At 33.3% G+C, this 21,931-nt stretch overlaps 1 protein-coding gene across 1 annotated transcript; it reads right to left on the bottom strand.

Annotated features, from left to right (window-relative positions):
• Positions 1-407: 407 nt before the first annotated feature.
• LOC129245218 (E3 ubiquitin-protein ligase MYLIP) lies at positions 408-21,931 on the bottom strand. The gene is made up of 4 exons (XM_054883257.1): positions 21,138-21,931; positions 3,431-4,380; positions 1,269-1,925; positions 408-1,195 (listed from the first exon to the last, which is right to left on the bottom strand). Exons 1-4 carry the CDS (start codon positions 21,222-21,224, stop codon positions 1,069-1,071), a joined length of 1,821 nt encoding a protein of 606 aa, XP_054739232.1. The 5' UTR covers positions 21,225-21,931; the 3' UTR covers positions 408-1,068.

Below are 21,931 nucleotides of genomic sequence, written 5' to 3'. Positions count from 1 at the left end.
TACGAGTTCATTGCAATAATTCATTTATGAATTAGCTAATCCTGGACGCTTACCAAAAACAAAGCAATTTGTAGCTAAAGCTTTGAAGCGGTATTTTAAATTATTTCAGCCAAACCAAAAATGAAAGACTATTTATTTAATATTATTTTGATGTGTTTTTATTAATATTTGATTTTATTTCGCTTTAACTTTTGTTTTCATATTTTTATTTTTTTAACTCACTTTCGATTGTTATTCGCCATTTATGTAATAATATACAATATAAATATTAAAATTATTATGTACATAGGAATAAAATTTAATTTACTCTACTTTTTTATTTTTTTATTTTTTTTTTGGTTTTTTTTTTATAAATGAACTGCTAAACGGAATTAAAAATTTCATAACAAAAACGAAAAACCAAAATATTTGGAAATTGGATTTTTTTTAAATGTATAGCAAAATATAAAATTTATTTTACGGTCGAAAAAGTTTATTACATTTTGAATAGCAAATTTCTATATTAAAAATGCATAGTCAGTAGCCAAATTGCTGTTGGACAAATGGACAAAATGGCCTTTGCAAGTGATTGCAGTTATAAATTAAAATGTGCAAATATTGCAAAAATTCGGTATAGTTTATAGTATAAAAATTACTGTTACATTCTGGTTGGAATACTTTCTTTAGTTAACGGCTTTTAAGTGCACAGTTAGTTAACAGCTGATTAAAAAATACTTGTTTCGCATATATATTCAATGCATTTGCATCAAAGTAACTTAAATTAGTTTGAAGTCTTAATTACTTATCGTACAACTATTTACATAAATCTATTTTTAATTTAATAGTAACCGAAACTAGAATAAAAAGGGATTCAATAATTACTTTAGGTTTACACATACATATTTCTGGCTTTTTATGACGTCAATATAAGTAAATTTATGCAATTATCGCATATGCGTTAAAACTCGCCTTCGACGCGTTTAGCACAATTTCGAGCTTTGAGCTAAGCCACTTCTTGCTTAGTGCAGGAGACTCTCATTCTATAGTACCTATTCTAATTCGGCGAGCAAAAAATGCAATTTTCTCATACTAATGAGTAGCGACACAACTTGTGGTGGCGGATGGTGTCGACATTGAGTTTATTCGCAACTCAGGTGGGAGATAAATACGCGTTGTACTTGTAACTTTTACACGGCAGTTTGGACAGTGGATGCATCTGCAATGCAAATAAAAAAGAGATGAATTAATTAAAATATTCTAACATGACGTTGAAATTTTTGCAAACTTACCTCGCAGCACATTCTGCACAGGTGGTTACATGCGAGCAGGGATTGAACATCGTATTGATTTCACGATCCATGCAGATTTTACAGGTCATCGCTTCCGAAACACGCGCTTCCACACAACGTGCAATAGCCGCATCGCGTTTCTCCTTTTCACGCAGCGCCAAATCTAATTTATCCGTGACCGCACAGATATCATCGAAATCCAATTCTTTCTCGCTAAGTCGCTGCTCCTGCCTACTCGCACTCAGTGGCTGCTTGCCACCGTTGAGCATACTTTCGTAGAGATCTTCATTTCCCACAGCGCTGCTATTTAACGCTTCGATACCCTTTTCGTGCAGTATACGACGCGCCTGATCGTGCACTTCGCGACAAGTGCGTTGAATATCGAAAACGTAACGTTTCCCCAATTCGGTGTCCTCTTTAAACATCGAGGCGATTGTGCCTTTGAGATCGCGTGTAAATTGATTGGTGACCACACCGCGTACCTTATCACAGACATAGAAGGCATGTCGCTCAGTTATGGAGCGGTAAAGGCCAGCAGCCATGGCATGTTTTGGCAACTTGATTTCGAGTTCGCGACGATCATTGCAATCGCCGACATATTCCAGCTTGAAGGTGCGACGGAATGACTTGGCTGAAGCGATTGCGCTGAACGGGATGCTGCAAGAGAGAGAAAAGAGAAAATATGTGCGATTAGAGGGAGTGGAAACAAGTGATGGAGTGAAAACCAAAAGATAGTTAAATCAACAGAACCTTGTATTGAATAATATTATATTGTATAAAATTATGTACATAGAATAAAGCAAAAAAATTTAAGTTAAATATTAAAAAATAAAATAAACTAAAAATAAAATGTAATTAAATGAGAAGAAATAATAATTAGAACATAAATTTTAAATAAATTAATAATTTTTTTAAATTATTCAAAACAAAAGAAAAAGTTTAAAAAATTAAAATAAACATTTAAACTAAAAATAAAATTTTACTAAATAAGAAAAAATAATATTTAGAACAAAATTAATGTGAAATAAACTAATTTAATTAAGTGTTTAAAGATATTAATAAAAATAAAATTACTTAAAATATTTAAACTTTTTTTGGTATTTATTAAAAAGCATAAAATAAAAATACAAACAATTCTTTATGTAACTTATATTACATGAATTCAAGATAAATTAAATTAATGAAGAAGTTAAAAATATTTATGAAAATAAAACAAAGCAAATTAAAAAATTTAAATAACCAGTTAAAAACAATAAAAAATAATGAAATTGAAATAAAATACGTTACATTATTTAAAAAACTTAAATAATTTATAAAAACGAATAAAATAAAAATACAAGAAACAAAAAAAAAACATTACATTAATTGAAAATAAATTAAAAGAATGAAGAATCTGAAAATATTAATGAAAATAAAGCAACAAAAATAAAAAAAATTAAATAAACATCTAAAACTAATAAACAATATGAGATTGTCTTAAATTAAATATAATTATATAAGTTTTTTAATTCTAAAAAAAAATATTACAAGCTTTAACTCTAAAAAAAAATTATTTCAAGTTTTAATTCAAAACAAAACCAAATTTCTTGAATTCAAGATAAATTAAAAGAATGAAGAAGGTTAAAATATTTATGAAAAAAAGCAAAAAAAATGTTAAATATCATTTAAAACCAATAAAAAAATAATGAAATTGTCGTAAATTATTTATAATTATATGCATATTTTAATTCTAAAACAAAAAAAAATATTTCCAGTTTTATTAAAAAAAAAAAGAATTATTTTTTGAATTCAAGATAAATGAAAAGAATGAAGAAGCAAAAAATGAAAGAACTTGAAATAACTCTTATTCTTAGACATTTTTAGAAGATTTGTATAATTACAACTGTTTACTAATACATATACACGAATACTAATAAGCAATTTGCATTGACAACTCATTTGAGATGTTCACTTGAAATAAAAAATGAAAACAGAAATTTAAGCATAAATTATATTACATTAAATTTAAAAGCAACATAAAAATAAAATAAGAAATTCAAGTTAAATTAAACAAAATACATATATGTAGTAAGTTTAATCAGTAAAAAATAGGAGTCTTAATAAAAAAATAAACTATTTGTTTCATTCCCTTCCTCACTTGTTCGTATACTAAAAATACTTACACATTCTTTTCGTCTCCCACGCAAGTCGTGATCGCATTGGCGCCAACAGCTACATCACAACGAGCTGAATTCTCGTGCGCCGTAACACCACTGAACACCTCCTCGCCGTAACCCTCGAGATCCTGAATTTGCTTTAACAGCCAATACTTTGCCGATTTCGGCGTCATTTTCAGTGTTGCCAACTTGCCATGCTCCACCGCTATGCAATGGTAGAAATCTTCCGGCATGTCTATGTCCCCACCATCCTCGGCACATATTGGATAGACAATATAATTTTGATAAATACTTAGCGGAGATGTTGACACTTTGTCTTCCGCAACGTCATCATCGGACGCGGAATGCGTTGATGCTGTTGTGGCTGATTGTGACGATGTGTGGACGACGTTGCCGCCACATTTCATATTCGCAGACAAAGCTGTCGTACCTTCATCGGTGACAATGGTAGGCAGATGTGAATTTTCAATGTTTTCTGTGGACTTTTGTTTCGACAGGCGTCGCTTCTTAAAAGACAACACATGTTCCTTGTCCTTGCGCTCCTTGTGCGACAGTTGTTGTTGAGCACCATCACCACCGCTACCCCGGCGCACAGGTGTGGGACATTTCGCTCTTAGCGATAAAGGATTGAAACGGATACCATCAGCTTGACAGAGTAGCGCTGACAATTTGGCCGCATTATTCCAATCATGCGCTTGCAGACGTTTCTCCAGCAAATCGGAACGCGCTTGCATGTAAAAAATGTTGCGTACACTCTCTTGGAGCAAACAGTGCACCGGCACCCAGAATTTGACGCGCAGCGCTAGCATTAGATGTATGCTGCTGCTGCTGTTGTCACATGACAGCCGATTGCGCAGATTGATCCATTGGCGTGTGCGCGATTCCTCTTGATTGGGTGTCCAATACTCGAGTCCGAAATATTCCATTTCGCAGACGATGTCGAGTGCCTTGCAGACCTATAGAGAAAAAGGAAGGCGAAAGGTGGGTTAGAAATTTGTATGCGAAGGGGTTTGCTTAACATTGAAATATAAAAACTAAAAATGAAATTAATGTATGTATGTGTGTGTATGTATGCATGATTTCAGTCATTATTGTTTTTGCTTATTTGTATTATGATTTCTGTGTGATTTCAATTAACTATTGTTATCAATAAAAGCTTATGGCCGACTTAACAAGTTTACCTATAATTTTCAAGCACTAGACGAGTTGAAGATAACCAATATTGATTGAGGGAAAATTGTTGGTGAGCAACAAATGTTAACTAGGCAATAAAAAAGAAATTAGGCGTGGCAATAATAAATTCGTTATGGAACATCAAAAAGATTAGTACATACATTGAAAAAAAACGATAATACATTATTCAGCAGGTGTTGCTGAACTCTAACCAGCGACAGGGTGGGTGTCAAAAATGTATAAAGAAATCATTGATTTTTCAGTAAATCCAATTTTCTATAAAAAATGTTCTAAAAAAAATAGCGGTCGCCCCTCGGCAGACAATGGCAAACCTCCGAGTGTATTTCTGCCATGAAAAAGTTCCCATAAAAATATCTGCCGTTCGGAGGTCCCTCCATTTGTGAAAAAACATCAAGACGCACACCACAAATAGGAGGAGGAACTCGGCCAAATACCCAAAGAAGGGTGTACGCGCCAATATATATCAAGGCGAATATATTGAATGTGGTATCGGTAAATCGGCTGATTTATGTTTTTTCTTTCGCCGTGTCCATGGGGCTGTCAGCCCAGAATGAACCACGGCGAATTTATTTTTTGTTTTCTACTTTTCCAATACGTTTCTTTGACAATCAAACATACAAAATATTGTTGTTGGTCTAGCGCCACCACCTTTAATAAATGCGCCTTGCTGTATATGTTATAAAAAATTAAAATGTTGAATACAATATTTTTTTTTTAATTTTCAATACATTTTTATTTGCATTTTTTATCTCATTCCTTTGTTTTTGAAAATTTTAGATTTTTTTTACAGTTATAAAATTCATATATTTTGACGTTTCTTCATATTTAGAGCTCATACTAAAAATCCATTCCACATCAATTAATAAAATCATTTGCTGCTTCTTCTGCTGATCACTCATACGCCACACTGGCCGAAAGCTAAACTTGTAAACATTTACGCTGTTTACGATTTCTGTTATCCACATAAATATGTATGTATGTATGTATAACAATTTATTTAATTCATTTTTCAAACAATCCTAAGCTTTTTGCGTGGCGTTGATATTTGTGCTGAGCCTTGGCGTATGGAAAAATTCTTTTCTTTTCGTACTATGTTTTTGCATTTCTTAGCTCCATCACAGCACAAAAAAAGTTGCTTCCTTTTTAAATCTGCAGCGAATTTTATAATAGTAAAATGTGTATAGGTATGTTTGGATCAGCTTACTCCTGTAAACACTTTTTTCAACAGGTAAATTAAAAGGTTAACATTTTCTCTCATTTTTGTATTGCTCCTATGAGCGCCTTTGCATATTTTTGTTGTTTGTGCATTTTACCGGCAGTGCATTCGCAAATGGGCGCCCCTAATTTATACGATAATAAATCACTCATACGCCACGTTTACCAAAAATTACTTTTTCTTATTATAAAAAAGACTTAAATCGTTATTTGCGTAAACAGTCGAAGAAATGACCCTGGATAGCTATCAAAGTGGAAAATTGTATATTACAAATGGAACAGAACTATCGACCGTAAGGCAATTCGTTGTCACAATAGTCGGCTTTACATTACCGGAACGACCCGGATTTATATCCGGCAAAGGACTGTCACTCCAGCAACATTTCCCTTACATATGTATGGGAAAATTTTACACAGCTACAATAACAACAGGAATAAGGCAACCGTTCCCACAACATTCGATTTTACATTACCGTCCCGGATTTTTATCCGGCAAAGGACTGTCACTCCAACAGCATAATAATAAATATAATATAATAACAACAACAACCCTAATGCAATTCAATTTGTGTTTAGCTGACTTCACCTATATGGAAGGAGTTGACTTGAAAAATCTAAATAATCACTTGTTTTATTTGCTCAAAGGCAATTTCTAGCTTAAAGAAAATAAAACAGATGAGACAAACTACTGAACAATCATTTTTATACTCATGCGACCATTTGCATTAGCTTCACACCTTCGCCATTTTTCAACACCGACTCGTCTTTTGAGTTGTGTTATTTTGAGCCCTTTAATTTACGTTTTACTTCAGTTATATTGTACTATATATTTAGTACATACGGGTATACTTATAGCTATGTAGGTCTTGTTTACATTCCTTTTTCACTCGTAAACTTCAATAAACACAACCGCAAATAACTTCAGCAAATAAAGTAAAACGCAATATACGATGACATCAACCAACAAGAAGAATTCAAAATAAACCGTATGTGTGCATAATTGTCTACACAAACTTCTTTATAAATAATTATCACTGCTCTAAAATGTGCGATAAAATTACGAATTTTTGCAAAGTAGATTTTATAAATTATTAGAAATTTTTTTTTGAAAACTATTTGCCTTCATGGATGTATTTACATACTCGAATTGTTATCTAGCTGGGTAAACATAAATAAAGCGGTATGTAGCCAAGCAGGTAAACTGTACATATGTATGTAGGTATGCATGTACATACGTATGTATTTATGGACGTATGTATATAATAGCATGTGCGATGGCAATAAAGATTCCAGCTGAGATATCCTATGTAAGTATGTTAGTAATCTTATTTATAGGCAAGAGCTCTTGAGCATGCGTTTGTGGCCGTTTTTTCTTTTTTGTTTGGAGGCTTATTAGCCATAGGGCGGTATCAACTTCCAAAAATATATACATACATTTGTTATTAAGTTGGTTTTCATGCCTTTTGCGCACTTCAAGCACGTTTTTCTGCTTCTTATTGCTCTACACTATATTTTCTTCTTCTTTCCCTGTACATATGTACATATACATATAATTATTGTCTCATTTTCAAGTTTTGCCATTTTTTCTCTGCCTTATTTGCATTTCACATTAGCAATTCCAGGCGCGAATACCCATCCAACCAAGCAAACCATCCCATTGTCTTTCATGTTGACGCACACACATACACACATGAGGATTTTGGTGTCAAACTCGAGTTTTAAATAGGCAAACGTGTGAAATACAATATATGTGCAGATGAGCGAGTTAATGTGGATTCGAAACAGATGTGCGCGCAAATACTCAATTCCACAGCAACAACAAAAAATATAACAAAAAAGTGAATTACTCCGCATAGTGAAAAATACTCTGTCACTTGTGAGTACCAGAGTACCAGAGTGCGTGATGTGAGCATTTGAGTCTTCGCTAAAGAGATACAAAACATATACACATATACATGTAGCGTCTACCAAAGTGAAGTGGATAAATTTTGAAAGAGCGCAACATGCGTTTATCGCTGCGAAAGATCACCCGCCGCTGCTGATTCATTTGTTTTTTTTTTTTTTAACCACTCGATCTCTTTTTTGTATTTTATTGGTGGTGCGTCTTCATTGTGCTATGTAGTAGTTACAAGAGAATGAATTGAACACTACTTGCTTTGGTATCTAGCAACAACAACAACAACAACGCACACAATACCAACAGCAGTAGGTGAGAGAAAAAAGTTGTTTAATGAAGAGAATTTCGTGAACAAAACAGAAATGAAATGTAACACATACTAACATACACATATACAAAGCATTACATATACATATGAAAGCATGCTGTGTGTGAATGGTAAAATTGGACTTTGGAACGCGACCCAAACGAAAATTGGACTTTGTACCCATTCACATATGAACTCAACTGAACGCGTTTCTGTAGTTTTTTTTTTTTTTGCTTGACGGTTGCCGTGTGCGCGGCATACTCATGCCGCCGAGTGTTAATGGGTTGGTCATATAGTGTTGCCATTAATTTGGAATATAAGGTGTAGAGAAAAAATTAGTAAATACATTTAATTAAACATTATTTGTTGTCATTAGCTAAACATATGAAGGTAAGTGAATAATGCATATGTATGTATGTAGATACAAATGTACGCACATGTGTATTTGAAGGTTCATTTTCATTCAGTTTGCGGTTTTGTGTGCTAAATTGACATTGCTGACGTTCTTTTCCTGTTTTAAAGTGCGTTGCAATTTTTTATTACAATTAAATTAATATTTAAAGCCTTGAATATTGCTGGCACTTGAACTGGAAAATGAATATTTACCATGTATATTAATTGAATTGAGATTAAATGAAAATTGAGTAAAAATATAAATTATAATTAAGGTAAATTATCATATCGATTTTATAAAATAAGCAAAGACCTTTGTTACTATTCGCCATCGAACGACTATTATTATATCATTTATTAAATACATTACGTAAAAATTTGGTAAGAAAAACAAATTATTTTTTTATTTGCATTGAATTAATTCATTTCACATTAATTTACTTCTAATTACTTATGTACATATTTTGAGAGCAACATTAACAAAACATTTAATATATCGGCCCGAGGGTTGTACAAGTTTTTAAAAGAATGAAAAAGTAGTTTTTATAAGCCATTTAGTGAGCTCCAAGCCCCTGAAACTAAACTAAAGGTCGTGCCTCGTACAAGCTTCACACATTTTTAAGTCAGACATGTGCAAACAAGCACCGACTTGGCAATTTGAGCAATACAAACCTTCTTTTTTTTGCGACTGAGGAGGTTTAATGTATCATCAAAAGAATGTCCGTAGATTAAAAAAACTCCGTTCGCCTAATCAAATTCAAGTCGTAATTGTAACTGAACTTACCATACAAAATTTTAAATTATTTGTGTGAACACCAAACTCAATAGCGCAATTTAAAGCTCAATTGCCTGAGCTAATGAACAATTGAACATAATCTAAGCTTATAGCTTCTGGTGACGGTCAAGCATTGTTTGACAAGAACTTTATATGTGTGCGTGTCGGCTGATTGACGCTAATATCTAAAATTTTTGATTTTCATCATTCAAAAGCCGACAACAAGTATGTGTGACACGACGACACCCGACTGCACTAACACACACAAAGCTCAGTCAAGCATGCTGGACCGTCTCCCGAGGCCATTACAAAAATTCACTTCAACATTTGCCGAAAATACTTTTTCTATACTTTTGTTGATTAAATAATGCCTCCACTGCACTCGAGCTCAGAATCTGTGTGTCATGCACACTCGGTTATGCTCTCATGAATGCTCGCTTTTAACTCAATTCTTTCTATATCTATTCATTTAAGTAGTTATTTCGCATGTTGGCAACTCTAAACTTGCGGTTTCGCATAACTTTAGTGGGATTTCCATGAGTACAGCGCGAACACGGACATTGTAACTGGCTAACTTGGCTGCCTATTTAGCTGCTCGGGCACTGGCTGTTGCTTCTGCTTCTGCTTTGAGAGGCGCGGGCTACACGGGGTTACCCTAATTAAATGGATACCCGATTGAGATGAGGCATGCACATGCTTTGTGAATTTCAACATTGTATTTGTTTTTTCGTTTCTTTTTTTTTAATTTTTTTTATACCAACAGGACTTTGTTTTATTTAAAGTGAAATTATTTAATTTAACTCTTACTTTTCACCTTTTACTAATGTATTGCTTTTTGCTTCTTGCTTTTTCCGACAAGTAAGCGTTTGTGGTTCGCACGAAATATATTCTTTTAAAAGTAAATTATTTCAAAGCACCTCGTGCCGTCGATGACACGCTATTTTTATAACAACTTGCGCTTAAAAAAAAATTGAGAAAAAAATAAAAATAAATTAAAAAAAAAACCAATGAATGCAAATGCTCATATAAGTACTTTACATTCGTTCGCTGACATTATCTAGTACAAATGTTAATATGTAGTATATATAAGTATGTATAAATATATGTATGTTAGTGTATTCTGAATAGATATGAACGTGTGAAAACTCATTTCACATTTATCACTTGGCTATGCTACATAGAATTCTTTCGGCATCGAGGCTGTCGTCTTGTCGTTGGCGGCCTGAATGGGAGACTAAAAACCTATGCGCATACATACAAACACATGCCATATGTCTAATAACCAAATGTTTGCTGTATCTCTGAAATGTGTCATAGACATTTCGATATTGTAAATGTAGCACGCGGTTGGCGAGTGTTTCCACTGCGATTCAGCGTGAAATCAGTTGCCGTTTGTGTAATATTTTTATTAAGTCGTTACGAGTAGACACATACACACACATACACACATGTAGCAAGGTATGAATGTTGGTGGTAGACAGACGTATCTCACTACTTATAAATATTGATTGGACTGTAATTTTATAATGTAGCTTGCAACGGGTGCAGATAAATTGTTTTACAGGTTCGTTGTTGAAGTGTAGCTTAGTGTAATTGAATTATAATATTTGAAATTATAAACGTTTTTATTTTTACATATGTATGTATGCATGTAATTTGTAATTACCTGAACATTATCAATGACAAATCTGTCTGCTGGCACAATAAATAAGGTATTAAAAAAAATTAATTTATTAAAACCTGTCCTGAATTTATGCGAACAAAAACTTTATCGCATATATACGCAAATGTTTATGTATATGTATGTGCGAACATGCACGTATCACATATTGTTAATGCGCATTGAAACGAGTTAGTTTTCTTTGGTACGAAAAAGTATAAAAATGTCTACTAAAATATGATAAAAAATGGCATCTTTCGTATAAAAACACTCCACTCAACCGCCTACACTTCAGCAATCAATAGCTCTAAAACAACTGGAAGGGTTAATAATAAATAATTGCAGAATTGAGTATAATTGCAGCGATCCTGTTGCTCAACACCTATATACATATGTACATAGCTGTATATATATACATACATATGTACATATACCAACCTGTCACGAACACCCCATAAACATATGCCGAGTTGATTTCTACATTCCCACGATAGTTTGTTCTTTCTTACCCGAACGAACTGGATTTGCATATTTTCAACAAATTTTATTGTTATAGCAAAAACAACAAAAATAGAGGTGTTTCAAAACTCAATGAGTAGAAAATCAGAGTAGCAGTTTTCTTCCCAGACTTGGGAGTGAAAAAAATATATTCTCATCGCTTGCAATGATTTGAAATCACACAAAATAAAAACCCATAGCCACATCTTCAGGGGAGAAATCCGGCCGTTGTGTCACTATTGTAACTTGAATCAACTTTCCGTAATCTACCTCCTTGACGAATGCTAACATTTTACAAAGACCAGAAATAAAATCTTTGAACACCGTATACCTTCAGATTATTTAAAACCTATTGACAGTAAAAAAATTGTAAAAGTTGTGAAACACATATTGAGAATTAACAAATCTATTGTAAAAAAACTAATCTAGATTTATGTCCTGTTCAGATCAAGAGCAATTCTCCAGTAAACCCCTGTACGACTAATATAAAAATTGGCCAGCGAGCTCGTCCGTCGTCACGATAGTCGGTTCTACGTAATCGGAACGACCCGGATTTATATCCGGCTCAGGACTGTCACTTCAGCAGCATTCCTCGTATATGCATGGAGAATGTTTATGCTGCTACAACAACAACAGGCAGCGAGCAGAAGGTCTTGCGCTCTTACGTATCGTAGTCAGGTGGTTTAGCACTTAATTTCTGTATAATAAAGATATTAATAAATAAAAGTATATTTTTCAAAGTAACAGAAAAAAACTAATTTTTATTTTCTCGCATATTTATGCAGCTCTGAAAGTCTTTCTCTCATGAATGGCTAACTCCAAAAGTTTTAGTGAATGTCATAGATCTGTAAATGAGTTGGTAATCTAATAAAAATCAACTCAAATGATGTATGAGGCAATCGGTGGCTATTTGAAAACGGGTGAATTAGCACGGAAAGGTGTGGTCACTCCCTCATATTTTCAGGAAAGAACACGAAAGATATGCGAAGGCCTCACAAAGGGCTTCTTTGTTAAATAGGTAAATCTGCGTCGTCTTGAGCTTGTAGGGAAATGAAGAAGCCATTCTGGAAAGAACTTTTATGGGTAAATGTTGAATTGGCATGCTTGCCATTCGTGTTGGCAAGCACACCAAATTACATTATTGAACGTTCCCGCGGCAGTCGGTTCTACATAACCGGAACGACCCGGATTTATATCAGGCCAAAGACTGTCACTGTAATGTTTGTGCTGTATGGGTAATGTTTATGCAGCAACAAAAGAACAACAATAACAACAACATGCTATTGAAGCTACAGATATGTAGAAGAAAAATAAAATGCCGACTACATTTGGCGTCACAACAGTGAGTACTATGTAAACTTCGGTTAATTTCAACCTAACCTAAGATTTCCCTCATTTTAAACAGTATGTTATAATCACATAAAAAATAGTTTTTTTTTTCGATGATATCACAAAAAAATCGCTTACTTTGTGTACTCTTATAATGAACCTTCGCCGATTGACGCATGCAGTTATGTAGCTTTTGGGGGCATGTTAATGTTATCAATTACGGTTATTGCTGCCTCAACTCGTAATCAACATTTAGCAACTGCCACTTTTTATTCTACTTTATGCTAGTTTTTCTGCTTATCAGCACATTTTAATATTATACATTTTTTTTTCAGCGGCTAACAACACTAATGAGAGCAATTTCATTCGACCGGTTAAACTATGATTGCAATAATCAACAAGTAGGCGCAAGGGCGTAAGTACACTCCCATTAAATACATTCACATGTTTTGAGTCACGTTTTGTGAGAATAAAACGATTTATTTTTAGTAGCAATGCTTGAAGCGAATGAGCTGGGGGTTTGTGGGTAAGTTAGTTTAAAACTTGCTACAAAGCAATTCAAATTATATAAACAATGCTAAAATTGGTTTGTCATACAGACATTTTTTTAATTAATTTTTCCCATTTTTTTGTTCTGCTTTAATTCGTAAAGTAAAAAACGCTGCTGTTCGATTTTTTCGATTACGAAAAATGTGTTTTTGTGTTTTTTGAAAATTGCAGTTGGCGCATACTTTAGCATACCAATTCGATCTAGAAAAAACGCATTGCTCTAATGGTAATAAACAGGCCCCTTCATTATCTATGCATGAATGTACGTAATTTGCATGCAATGCTAAAGTAAATTTGCGTAATTTTGTAATGTTAAATAATCTTCGCATTTTGCATGTTTTGAAAATTAGCAAACGTCAAACTATGCGTACACAATTGCATGGAGATATTTTTAAACAAAGAAAAAAAAAAACAGAAAAAAATATTTATAATAGAATTACTTGCATGCCAAAGTCGAATTATGTAATTTTAAAACGGCTATTTATTACTTTACTTATTTTTTATTACTATTTATTACTTTTTTTGCAAATAGTTTGATTATAAATTGACGTATTTTTGAACAATAATATTAAAAAATAATGAAATTATTTACATTTAAGTGAAACAACAATTTTAACTTTTGAACCAGACTTCGAAAGCTCACATATTAATATATTTTTTGTTTTTATTATTTTGTGTTATTAGCGGCAATTGAGTTTAATCTGCTTCATTTCATATAATACGAGCAACAATTGTTTGTTTTTTTAGAGATTTTCTTTAGTGGCATTTATTTTCAATAAAAAACTTAACTTTTGAGTCGGACTTTGCGAATTCTTACTTGTTATTCATTTAATGAAACTAATTTAATATTTTATTTTTTATTATTCTTGTACTAGGATATTTACGGAGTATTGACCTTTTACTAATTTTCTAATACTCGTAAGAAATCAGCTAAGTAAGCAGCTTCTACTAAAGTTTATCAGCCCAATCGCAAATATACTCACGGGAAGTGGTTTTCTCGGCGATTTATTTATTCTCAAGAAAAATTTTGCCAATTCTAAACTGCAGAGGCAAGACTTTTCGTCGAAGTGTTGGAAGTAGAAAATTCGAACTTTGAAATAGCTGCAATCTGCATTTTGTCTGCTCTAACAGTTTTATGCCGCCTCCGAACGGCAGATTGACCTGAAAAAAGATGTTATCATTGCTGTGACTAGCTAACCAACTATGTATTTGATTGAGATGCTTTGCGATTACCTTTAATAATATTTTCATATAATGAAAAACCGCTTTCCGGAATTCTTCAAATAACTTAAACGCTGCTGGGCTTACACAATACTAAGCTTTTATTAGATTAAGAGTCGTTTTCTCATTAGATTAAGAGTCGTTAATCTCTAAAATTACAGTTCACTTTATCGTGCATTTTCGTGCGCTCTGTTAGTAAACTCTAAGTAAAGCCGATGTTGTTGTTGTAGCAGTAACATTATTTGAAGCTCAGTTGATGTGCGATGTAGGTAAAATAAATTTAAAAAAAACCGGTGGATTTGCTCGCGGGTAATACCAGTCTATAAAATGGCAAAAACAGTGGAGTTTCCTTATTGTTTTTGTAGCAGCACACATGTAAAGGGAATGCTGCTGAAATGGCAGATCTTGGACGTATGTATATAAATCCGAGTCGTTCTGGTAACTGCAGTCGGTTCTTGTGAGAACATTTCTCTCGCCTGATGCAGTCTCTAATTTATAACAGGGGACATTAAACACCAACAACTTTGTGTGTGCCCAGAAGGCAAATGGCAAGAATGGCAAAGAAAATGCTGTTATGAAAAATCTTCGCATACACCTACATACACTCGTAAAAGTAAAATTGTAAATGCCTTCACTTGTAGGATAGCATCAAACCACTACAAATCGAAGGAGGTACTTTGTCTGAACAACAATTGAGAATGAAGGCGCCACTATTTACAATACTTTTATTTAAAAAAAAAAAAAAAAAAGTATTTTTACCCCATCCAAAATGTCATAAATTAGGACAAATAAAAACAAGACAATTCATTTAACAGCGCTGTTTAAAGTTCAAAACGTTAATAAACCTTCTACTAATACATACATGTGCTTGTGTATGTACATGTAAATGGAATGTGAATCACAAATATCGTAAATGGTCAATTCAGCTTAGATTTAAGTGAATTATGAATGCTGCAGGTGGCAGCACGCCCGCTTCTACTTACAATTCAAATTAATTTATTACTAAAATAAAATACATAAGAAAGCAAAATTTCTTAAGCGATTAACACTTATTGCAATACTTATGTTGACTAAGCACAGGGCCAGAGAAATCGATTACTTTCAGGTGGATTAATAATATTGCGTTCTTGAGAAAAGTAAATGAGCCAACGGGGTTGTAAAAAGTGGCGCTGATTAACGGCATATGAGTGACTGATATTTAATTTAATATTTCTTCCTTTATTTTTTAATTTCCTAAAATAATTATTGGCAATATCTGGAGCAATAATTCTTTGTTTCTTTCCGCAATAACAGTGAAATTGATTAAAAGCTGATTAATCCGTTAAATATGATTAATGCCTTTGTTTTGAAATATTTCCGCAAATTTTGTTCATAATCAGTTCAATTAATAGGCCGTAAATGTATGAAGGCAAAATCATACATACATGCGTACAAGTACCTATACATATACATATGTACATACGTGCGTGCAAACGTGCTAAACGGTTTCGTTGCGCTTGATGGAAGGTAGGTGGTGGTAGGTAATTGACTTTTTTTTACATTATATGAATATTAAATTGAACTTTGCGATAAAAACTTTTATATAAGTAGAAGTGGGTACAAAGTCGAGTCGGTTATCGGTGTAGGTATAAATAAAATACTTCATGTATGACAAAGTAAATAAGTACCTCATATATAGATTATACCTACACACGAATATGTGAGTGTGTACAGACCAAAGAATTATTAACCATTTATCTACCTATACGAGTATGTTTTGTTAATCACCGAAAATGTGATAAGGACAACGTACTGCATGAAGAAAATTTGTAAAAATAAAAATTGCTAACGAGTAAACAACAAAGTCAATAAAATCAGTTAATTATGAAATTACTAATCAAGGCGTTTGCTGCTATCAGTTATTGTGGGGGTGAAATAAATATAATTTGAGTAAATGCGCTATGAATTCAAGTGTTTTAAAGTGAACTTTATTCGCCTTATTTAACACTGCATGGAAGAGATAAATGCATGGCGTGGAGAAAAGTCCAGTGGCAATGGTTGAATGCTCGTAAAAGGGTTTAACAGTTTAGTAAGTCACGTATGTACATATGTATATGTTTCGCATACATAGGTATATATATTTTTTTTGTTGTGTAATATGCCCTGCAGAGAAATCCGCTGGTACTGGTGTGCTCCTAGTGTTTTCATAATTTTCATTGCTTTACGCTATTTTTATTTTTCATATGTAATAAATGATTTTTCACATCAATTTTACGCGGCGATCTCTTGGGAAGTGCCAGCTGTTTGACGCTGCGTCTATATTACAATAGCTCGAAGCCACGATGGAGAGAATAATCCACTTTATTATTCCGATCGTAGTACCGCTACTTTGCTCTCAGCGAATTTGACAGATTCGCTGTGCGTGTGACCTCGCTCTTGTGCAATTTATTTGCGTGTTGTTTGTGTAGTTTCTCCATTTTCTTTCGTTCTTGTTCGTATATTCACATCGCTCTCATGCAGCTGCACCAAAGTGTCGTCACACACTCTCCGATATGCGTAATCTTGTTTCTACCATTCTCGGCTCGAAGCTACTACTAAATTCGACAAATGAGATCCAGTATACTCAGTTCGTTTAGACGTATTACTAATTCGCGTTATAGCATCGACAGAATGAGTCAAGAAAGATAGATAAGGTTTGGCCATACGAAGTAAAATTGTGAGAGTAACTTCAGCTGACCCATCACAGGTGATTCGGCAGCAGAATTCGTAGTTGTTATTCTTTGTCGTTGTTTTTTTTTTTTTCTTTTCTTATATCACCGACACAATCTCAATTTTTTCGTAAACAAACTGCTGTTATAACCTTAAAACTTCAATATGACGCAATAACTTACATTCATTAAATTCATAAAAAATTCATAAAAATCCCAAATCAGCTTCCCCTCTGACACTCTGATGACAAGTAAAAAGTTCGGAATAAAACAAATTTTCGATTTGACTCTAAAGACATATATCGCTTTTTTCGCTACGCCGTTACACGTCTGGTGTAACACTTCTAGTACGAATACTAATCCAGGTAAACGTCTTGAACCAGAAACTTGGTTTCACTTGTTCAAGTTCTTCCTGCAGGGTAGCTACGTAACTACATACGCTTTTGAGTGACTTATGAAAATAATGTAAACATTTTTTTGCGTTCAATAAACTCATAACGGTTCAGCGGTACATCCAAATATGGCAGTTAATTACCTTTTTGTTTTTTATTTTTTTGCTTAACCGTAAATAATAAATTAGTAGAGCAATAATAATTGCATATACATACATATGTATGTATGTTTACTGCGTAGTTTCCACTTTTAAAATAGGTAGCTCACACTCGTTCCCTAATGTACCGAAATGCTGGTGATGATATGTCTGATAAACTTACTTGACAATTGGACTCCAAAAAATTTAAGCGCTCCACTCGAGTAGCTGATGAAAACAAATTAGGCAGACTCAATAAATTTACATATTTCAACGTGACTTTGTCAACGTAAAATGTGGTGTAAACTTCACTCAACCAATTCGATAAAGAATATGCAATACGAAGCTGTGCTTACACTACTATCTAACGAGCGAGAGCGCTTTTGAAAAGAATACTACTACCAAAACCAAAAATTAATTCGATGTCACTTAACTCGGATGTGTTCAGAAGAAGTCGGACGCAGGCCAATCGAAAACTTCTACCAATCGGAGTGATGAAATGTGTCTGTTTAGCGACTTTTTAAAATTTAGTGCCTTCCTAAAATTAGCTGTTTTCGCTTGAGTGCAATCTTCTTCTCGAAAAATTTCGATTTTACAACCTCGAATTTGATCAACTTTGGTGGGGTACGGGGTACGGAGCTAGTTTACTAGTCAACTTTGTTAATTAACAGATCATCTCAATACTTTTACAACCAATTGGTGATTGATTTACACACAACTGAATGGCCATTTCAGCTGTTTTTGCTGCGCCAGAGAACTAAATTAAGTGACCAAGAAAGTCCTCAATATGTTCTTTAACACTCTTAATAAAATTTCCCGCGACAGTTGACTCTACTTCATCAGAAGGACTATGATTAATGCCCGACCACGTACCGCCATTCTTGCAGCGTTTCTCAAAATTCAATGCAGACTTTTGTTTATACAACAAAACCAGCAACCACATATACAGATTTTCTCCATTAAAAGCCTTGAGCGGATTTCTTACTCAGGCTCAGTGGTTTGGTTGAAAATAGACGATCGATTTTAACTTTTCTCCCACATTCGAAATTTGGTCTTAAAAGGTTTTGCCGAAGATGTGAAGCTACTTTGGAGACTTGACATCAACTTTTTGCTATGCATTTGAAAATTTCTCCGAAGTCAGCACTTTGGTGGCGATTTGTATGGAATTTTTAATGTTTAAGAAATTTAATTGAATATCAGTTTTTAATTTTTTAATAGTTATGGAATTTTTAATGTTTAAGAAATTTAATTGAATATCAGTTTTTAATTCTATTCACTTGTATAAAATGCAAAATTTTCGTATATTCTTAATGAGCGGCAAATTCAATAAACAAGCAAATGTTAGGATATGATTTGTTTGAATTGTGATATGAAAAATGAATTTGCTGAAAGAAATAATTATATTTATTATTTCACATTTTCTTCATTTCTGGACAAATGTTTTAATTACTTTTTTTTGCATTATTTTGCTTGAGCAAACAATTATACAATAAATGTTCTAAAAGAATTAATATTGTGCCCAGTAGGGAAACAGTATAAGAGAGGCAAAATGCTATAAAAAAATTATATTCGCTTGATGTGCTTCGACAACTATAAAGCAAAAATGGAAAACTACTGTAGTGTATGAAAGTTGATCAGATGGCAACTTTGACTCAAGCGTTTTTTCCCCGTTATTGTAACAACGTTCAAAGTTATAATTTCTCCATAAAGGCTTTCAAAGTTAAGCAGCAAACAAAGTAAAGCCAGTAAATGGAGTTTTATGAGGAGCTTTTTCAAGGTAGAAATACACACGAAGATTTGCCATTGCCTGCCGAGGGGCGACGACTATGAGAGAAAAACTTTTCCATCATTTGTTGCTTCATGCCCAGCATTGCGAACTTGGTATTCGAATGGTACTCACGCATCAACCTATTCGACTACGGTGGCCGCTTGAGTTCTGAATACCTATCTTAACATTTTATGGGAAAATTAACTTGATGGAGTATCTTACACGATAGTCTCTTATTCAGAGATATTCAGCACGACGGCAGCCGAATGCATTTCTGTCGTGAAAAAGGTGTTCATAACTAATTGTCGTTCGAAGGTGGCAGAAGGGAGGTGTAAGTTTCGTTTGGGAGTGGGGAAATCCTTTTTTTAGAGGGAATTGTAGATATTAATTCTCTCCATCTAAATTGGTGGATATTTACAGAGCTTGATGAATTAGCTTGAGAAAGCTATTGAACGAAAATAACAGTTATAAAATTTGTCAGTAGCTCACTTAGTTACTTATTTTCGCTAAGTTTGTAAGTTTTCGCAATTAATTCATAATTAATAAAATTATATATTTAAGTTATCAACATTTTCAATTCAACTCAATTTCCTTGCAGGGTATGGAAGTAGAATTATACAAATATGTATGTAAAATTATATCTATATATATATATATATGTATATATATTGTATATATGTACCTATATATATAAATATATATATGTATATAGAGTAGTTTCATAGAACGTATGCACATTGTTACATATTTTCATTAGCTGTGCTATCGAAAACAGTTCCTATTTTACTCGACATTAGTACCCTAAAAAAAGCAAAAAAAGCAAAAAGGGAAACCAGAAAATAAAAATCGAAAATACAATTGATAAGGCCAAGCAACTAAACAATCAACAAGTAGCTTATTTTTTGCGATAGGTGTGTCCACATATGTACGAACATATATATATACTTACATATATAGGTATTCTTGTAAATCAATTCTACTTACTTACAAATGCTCATTTTATTGATGTGTTTTCGAAAATATTAAATTGAACTTTAAACAGGTGTAGTGGAATTGAATGACAAGTTTGCACTTTGCTTCGTTGTCATATATAAATGCATAGGTATGTAAAAAAATAACTAAAAAACAACCAACAAAAAACCATCAATGACACCAACTACGCAAAGTTAGTCCGCAGCAACATCAGCAACAAAAAGAGCAACATAGCCAACACAGTGCTCAGTAGGAAGAAAGAGGCTTCCCTGCGCTAAATCAGCGACTTATGGATTGTGAGTAAGTGCATATGCACATACATACATATGTATGCATATTTGTGCACATGAACAAATATTGGTATATGCATGTTTATATGAGCATACACACATAAATATGTATGATACATGAATGTATATGATATGTGCTTTTTGCACTTCTTGTTCTTTACTGCTGCTGCTGAATGACGAATATGCGGCAACTGTTTGTTGCGTAGGTCATTATGAAAACCGATATGTATGCGGTGCAACACAGACAGTGTAATACACGTTCTCTGATAATACAGAGAAGAACAGAGACAGAAATACAAATGAGAAAACAAACTCAGCAAACAAATGTTTGTTGTTGCGTGCATGGCTGAGTGAGGAAGGTAAGGTATGAAGCACAAAGCAGTTTTATGAGCAAACAAAAAAAGCCAAACAAAAACAGAAAACACACACCTTTTCGAGACACTCCTGTCCGATTGCCTTCGTATCCCATTTGACCGCTAATTGTGTGCCGTTCGGCAGATTGACAATGCACCACATTTTGACTGAGTTCGCCTCCTTTGCGTTGCAGTAGCTGGAGTAGTTGGAGTTGCAGCGGCCAGCCTTTCACTTTGGCGTAATGTTTTTGTTTCTTATTTATGTCTTTGTCTCTCTATTTAATTTTTCTTTTGTTTTTCACAATTTGTGACACTTTTCCTTCTTGGCCTTTTATTTGGTTGTTCGGTTCGCTGTTCACGTGCAATTTGCGTGAATTCTACCGTCTCAAAGATGCATATACACGGATATCCAAACTGGCTTTTTAGTAGCTACGATGTATACATATGTACGTATGTAGTTTCGCGCACGACAGATATACCAGTTTTGTTGTATGTTTTTCACGGTTGAAATATACGAAAGTCTTTTGTATTTATTTTGTTATTAGTATTTTTATTATTTAACTGTTTTCAAAAACACTCGATCGCATTTATCAGAAAAAACCAAAAAAATTATTTTCTTTTGATTGCAAAAAATTTATTTACTTTGATATTTCCAACAAGTTCAATAGCTTTGCGTTTAAATTGCCCGAATTCTTTGTATCAGCATTCTTTCGCGTTGTATTTATACCAAATTTTTATTAAAAAAATAAACACTTTAAATTTTTTTATTTTAGCATTTAATATGCTTATTATTAAGTGTGTACATATGTTTTTATATATGGTAGTACACCTGCGTCTTGCGAACGCCGCTCACACAACTGTATTGCTTGA

Source organism: Anastrepha obliqua, chromosome 4 (assembly GCF_027943255.1).
Source record: "Anastrepha obliqua isolate idAnaObli1 chromosome 4, idAnaObli1_1.0, whole genome shotgun sequence".
NCBI classification, from domain to species: Eukaryota; Metazoa; Arthropoda; class Insecta; order Diptera; family Tephritidae; genus Anastrepha; species Anastrepha obliqua.
The sequence above is the reverse complement of the archived record's forward strand: the minus strand, read 5'-3'. Positions and strand labels throughout refer to the sequence as shown.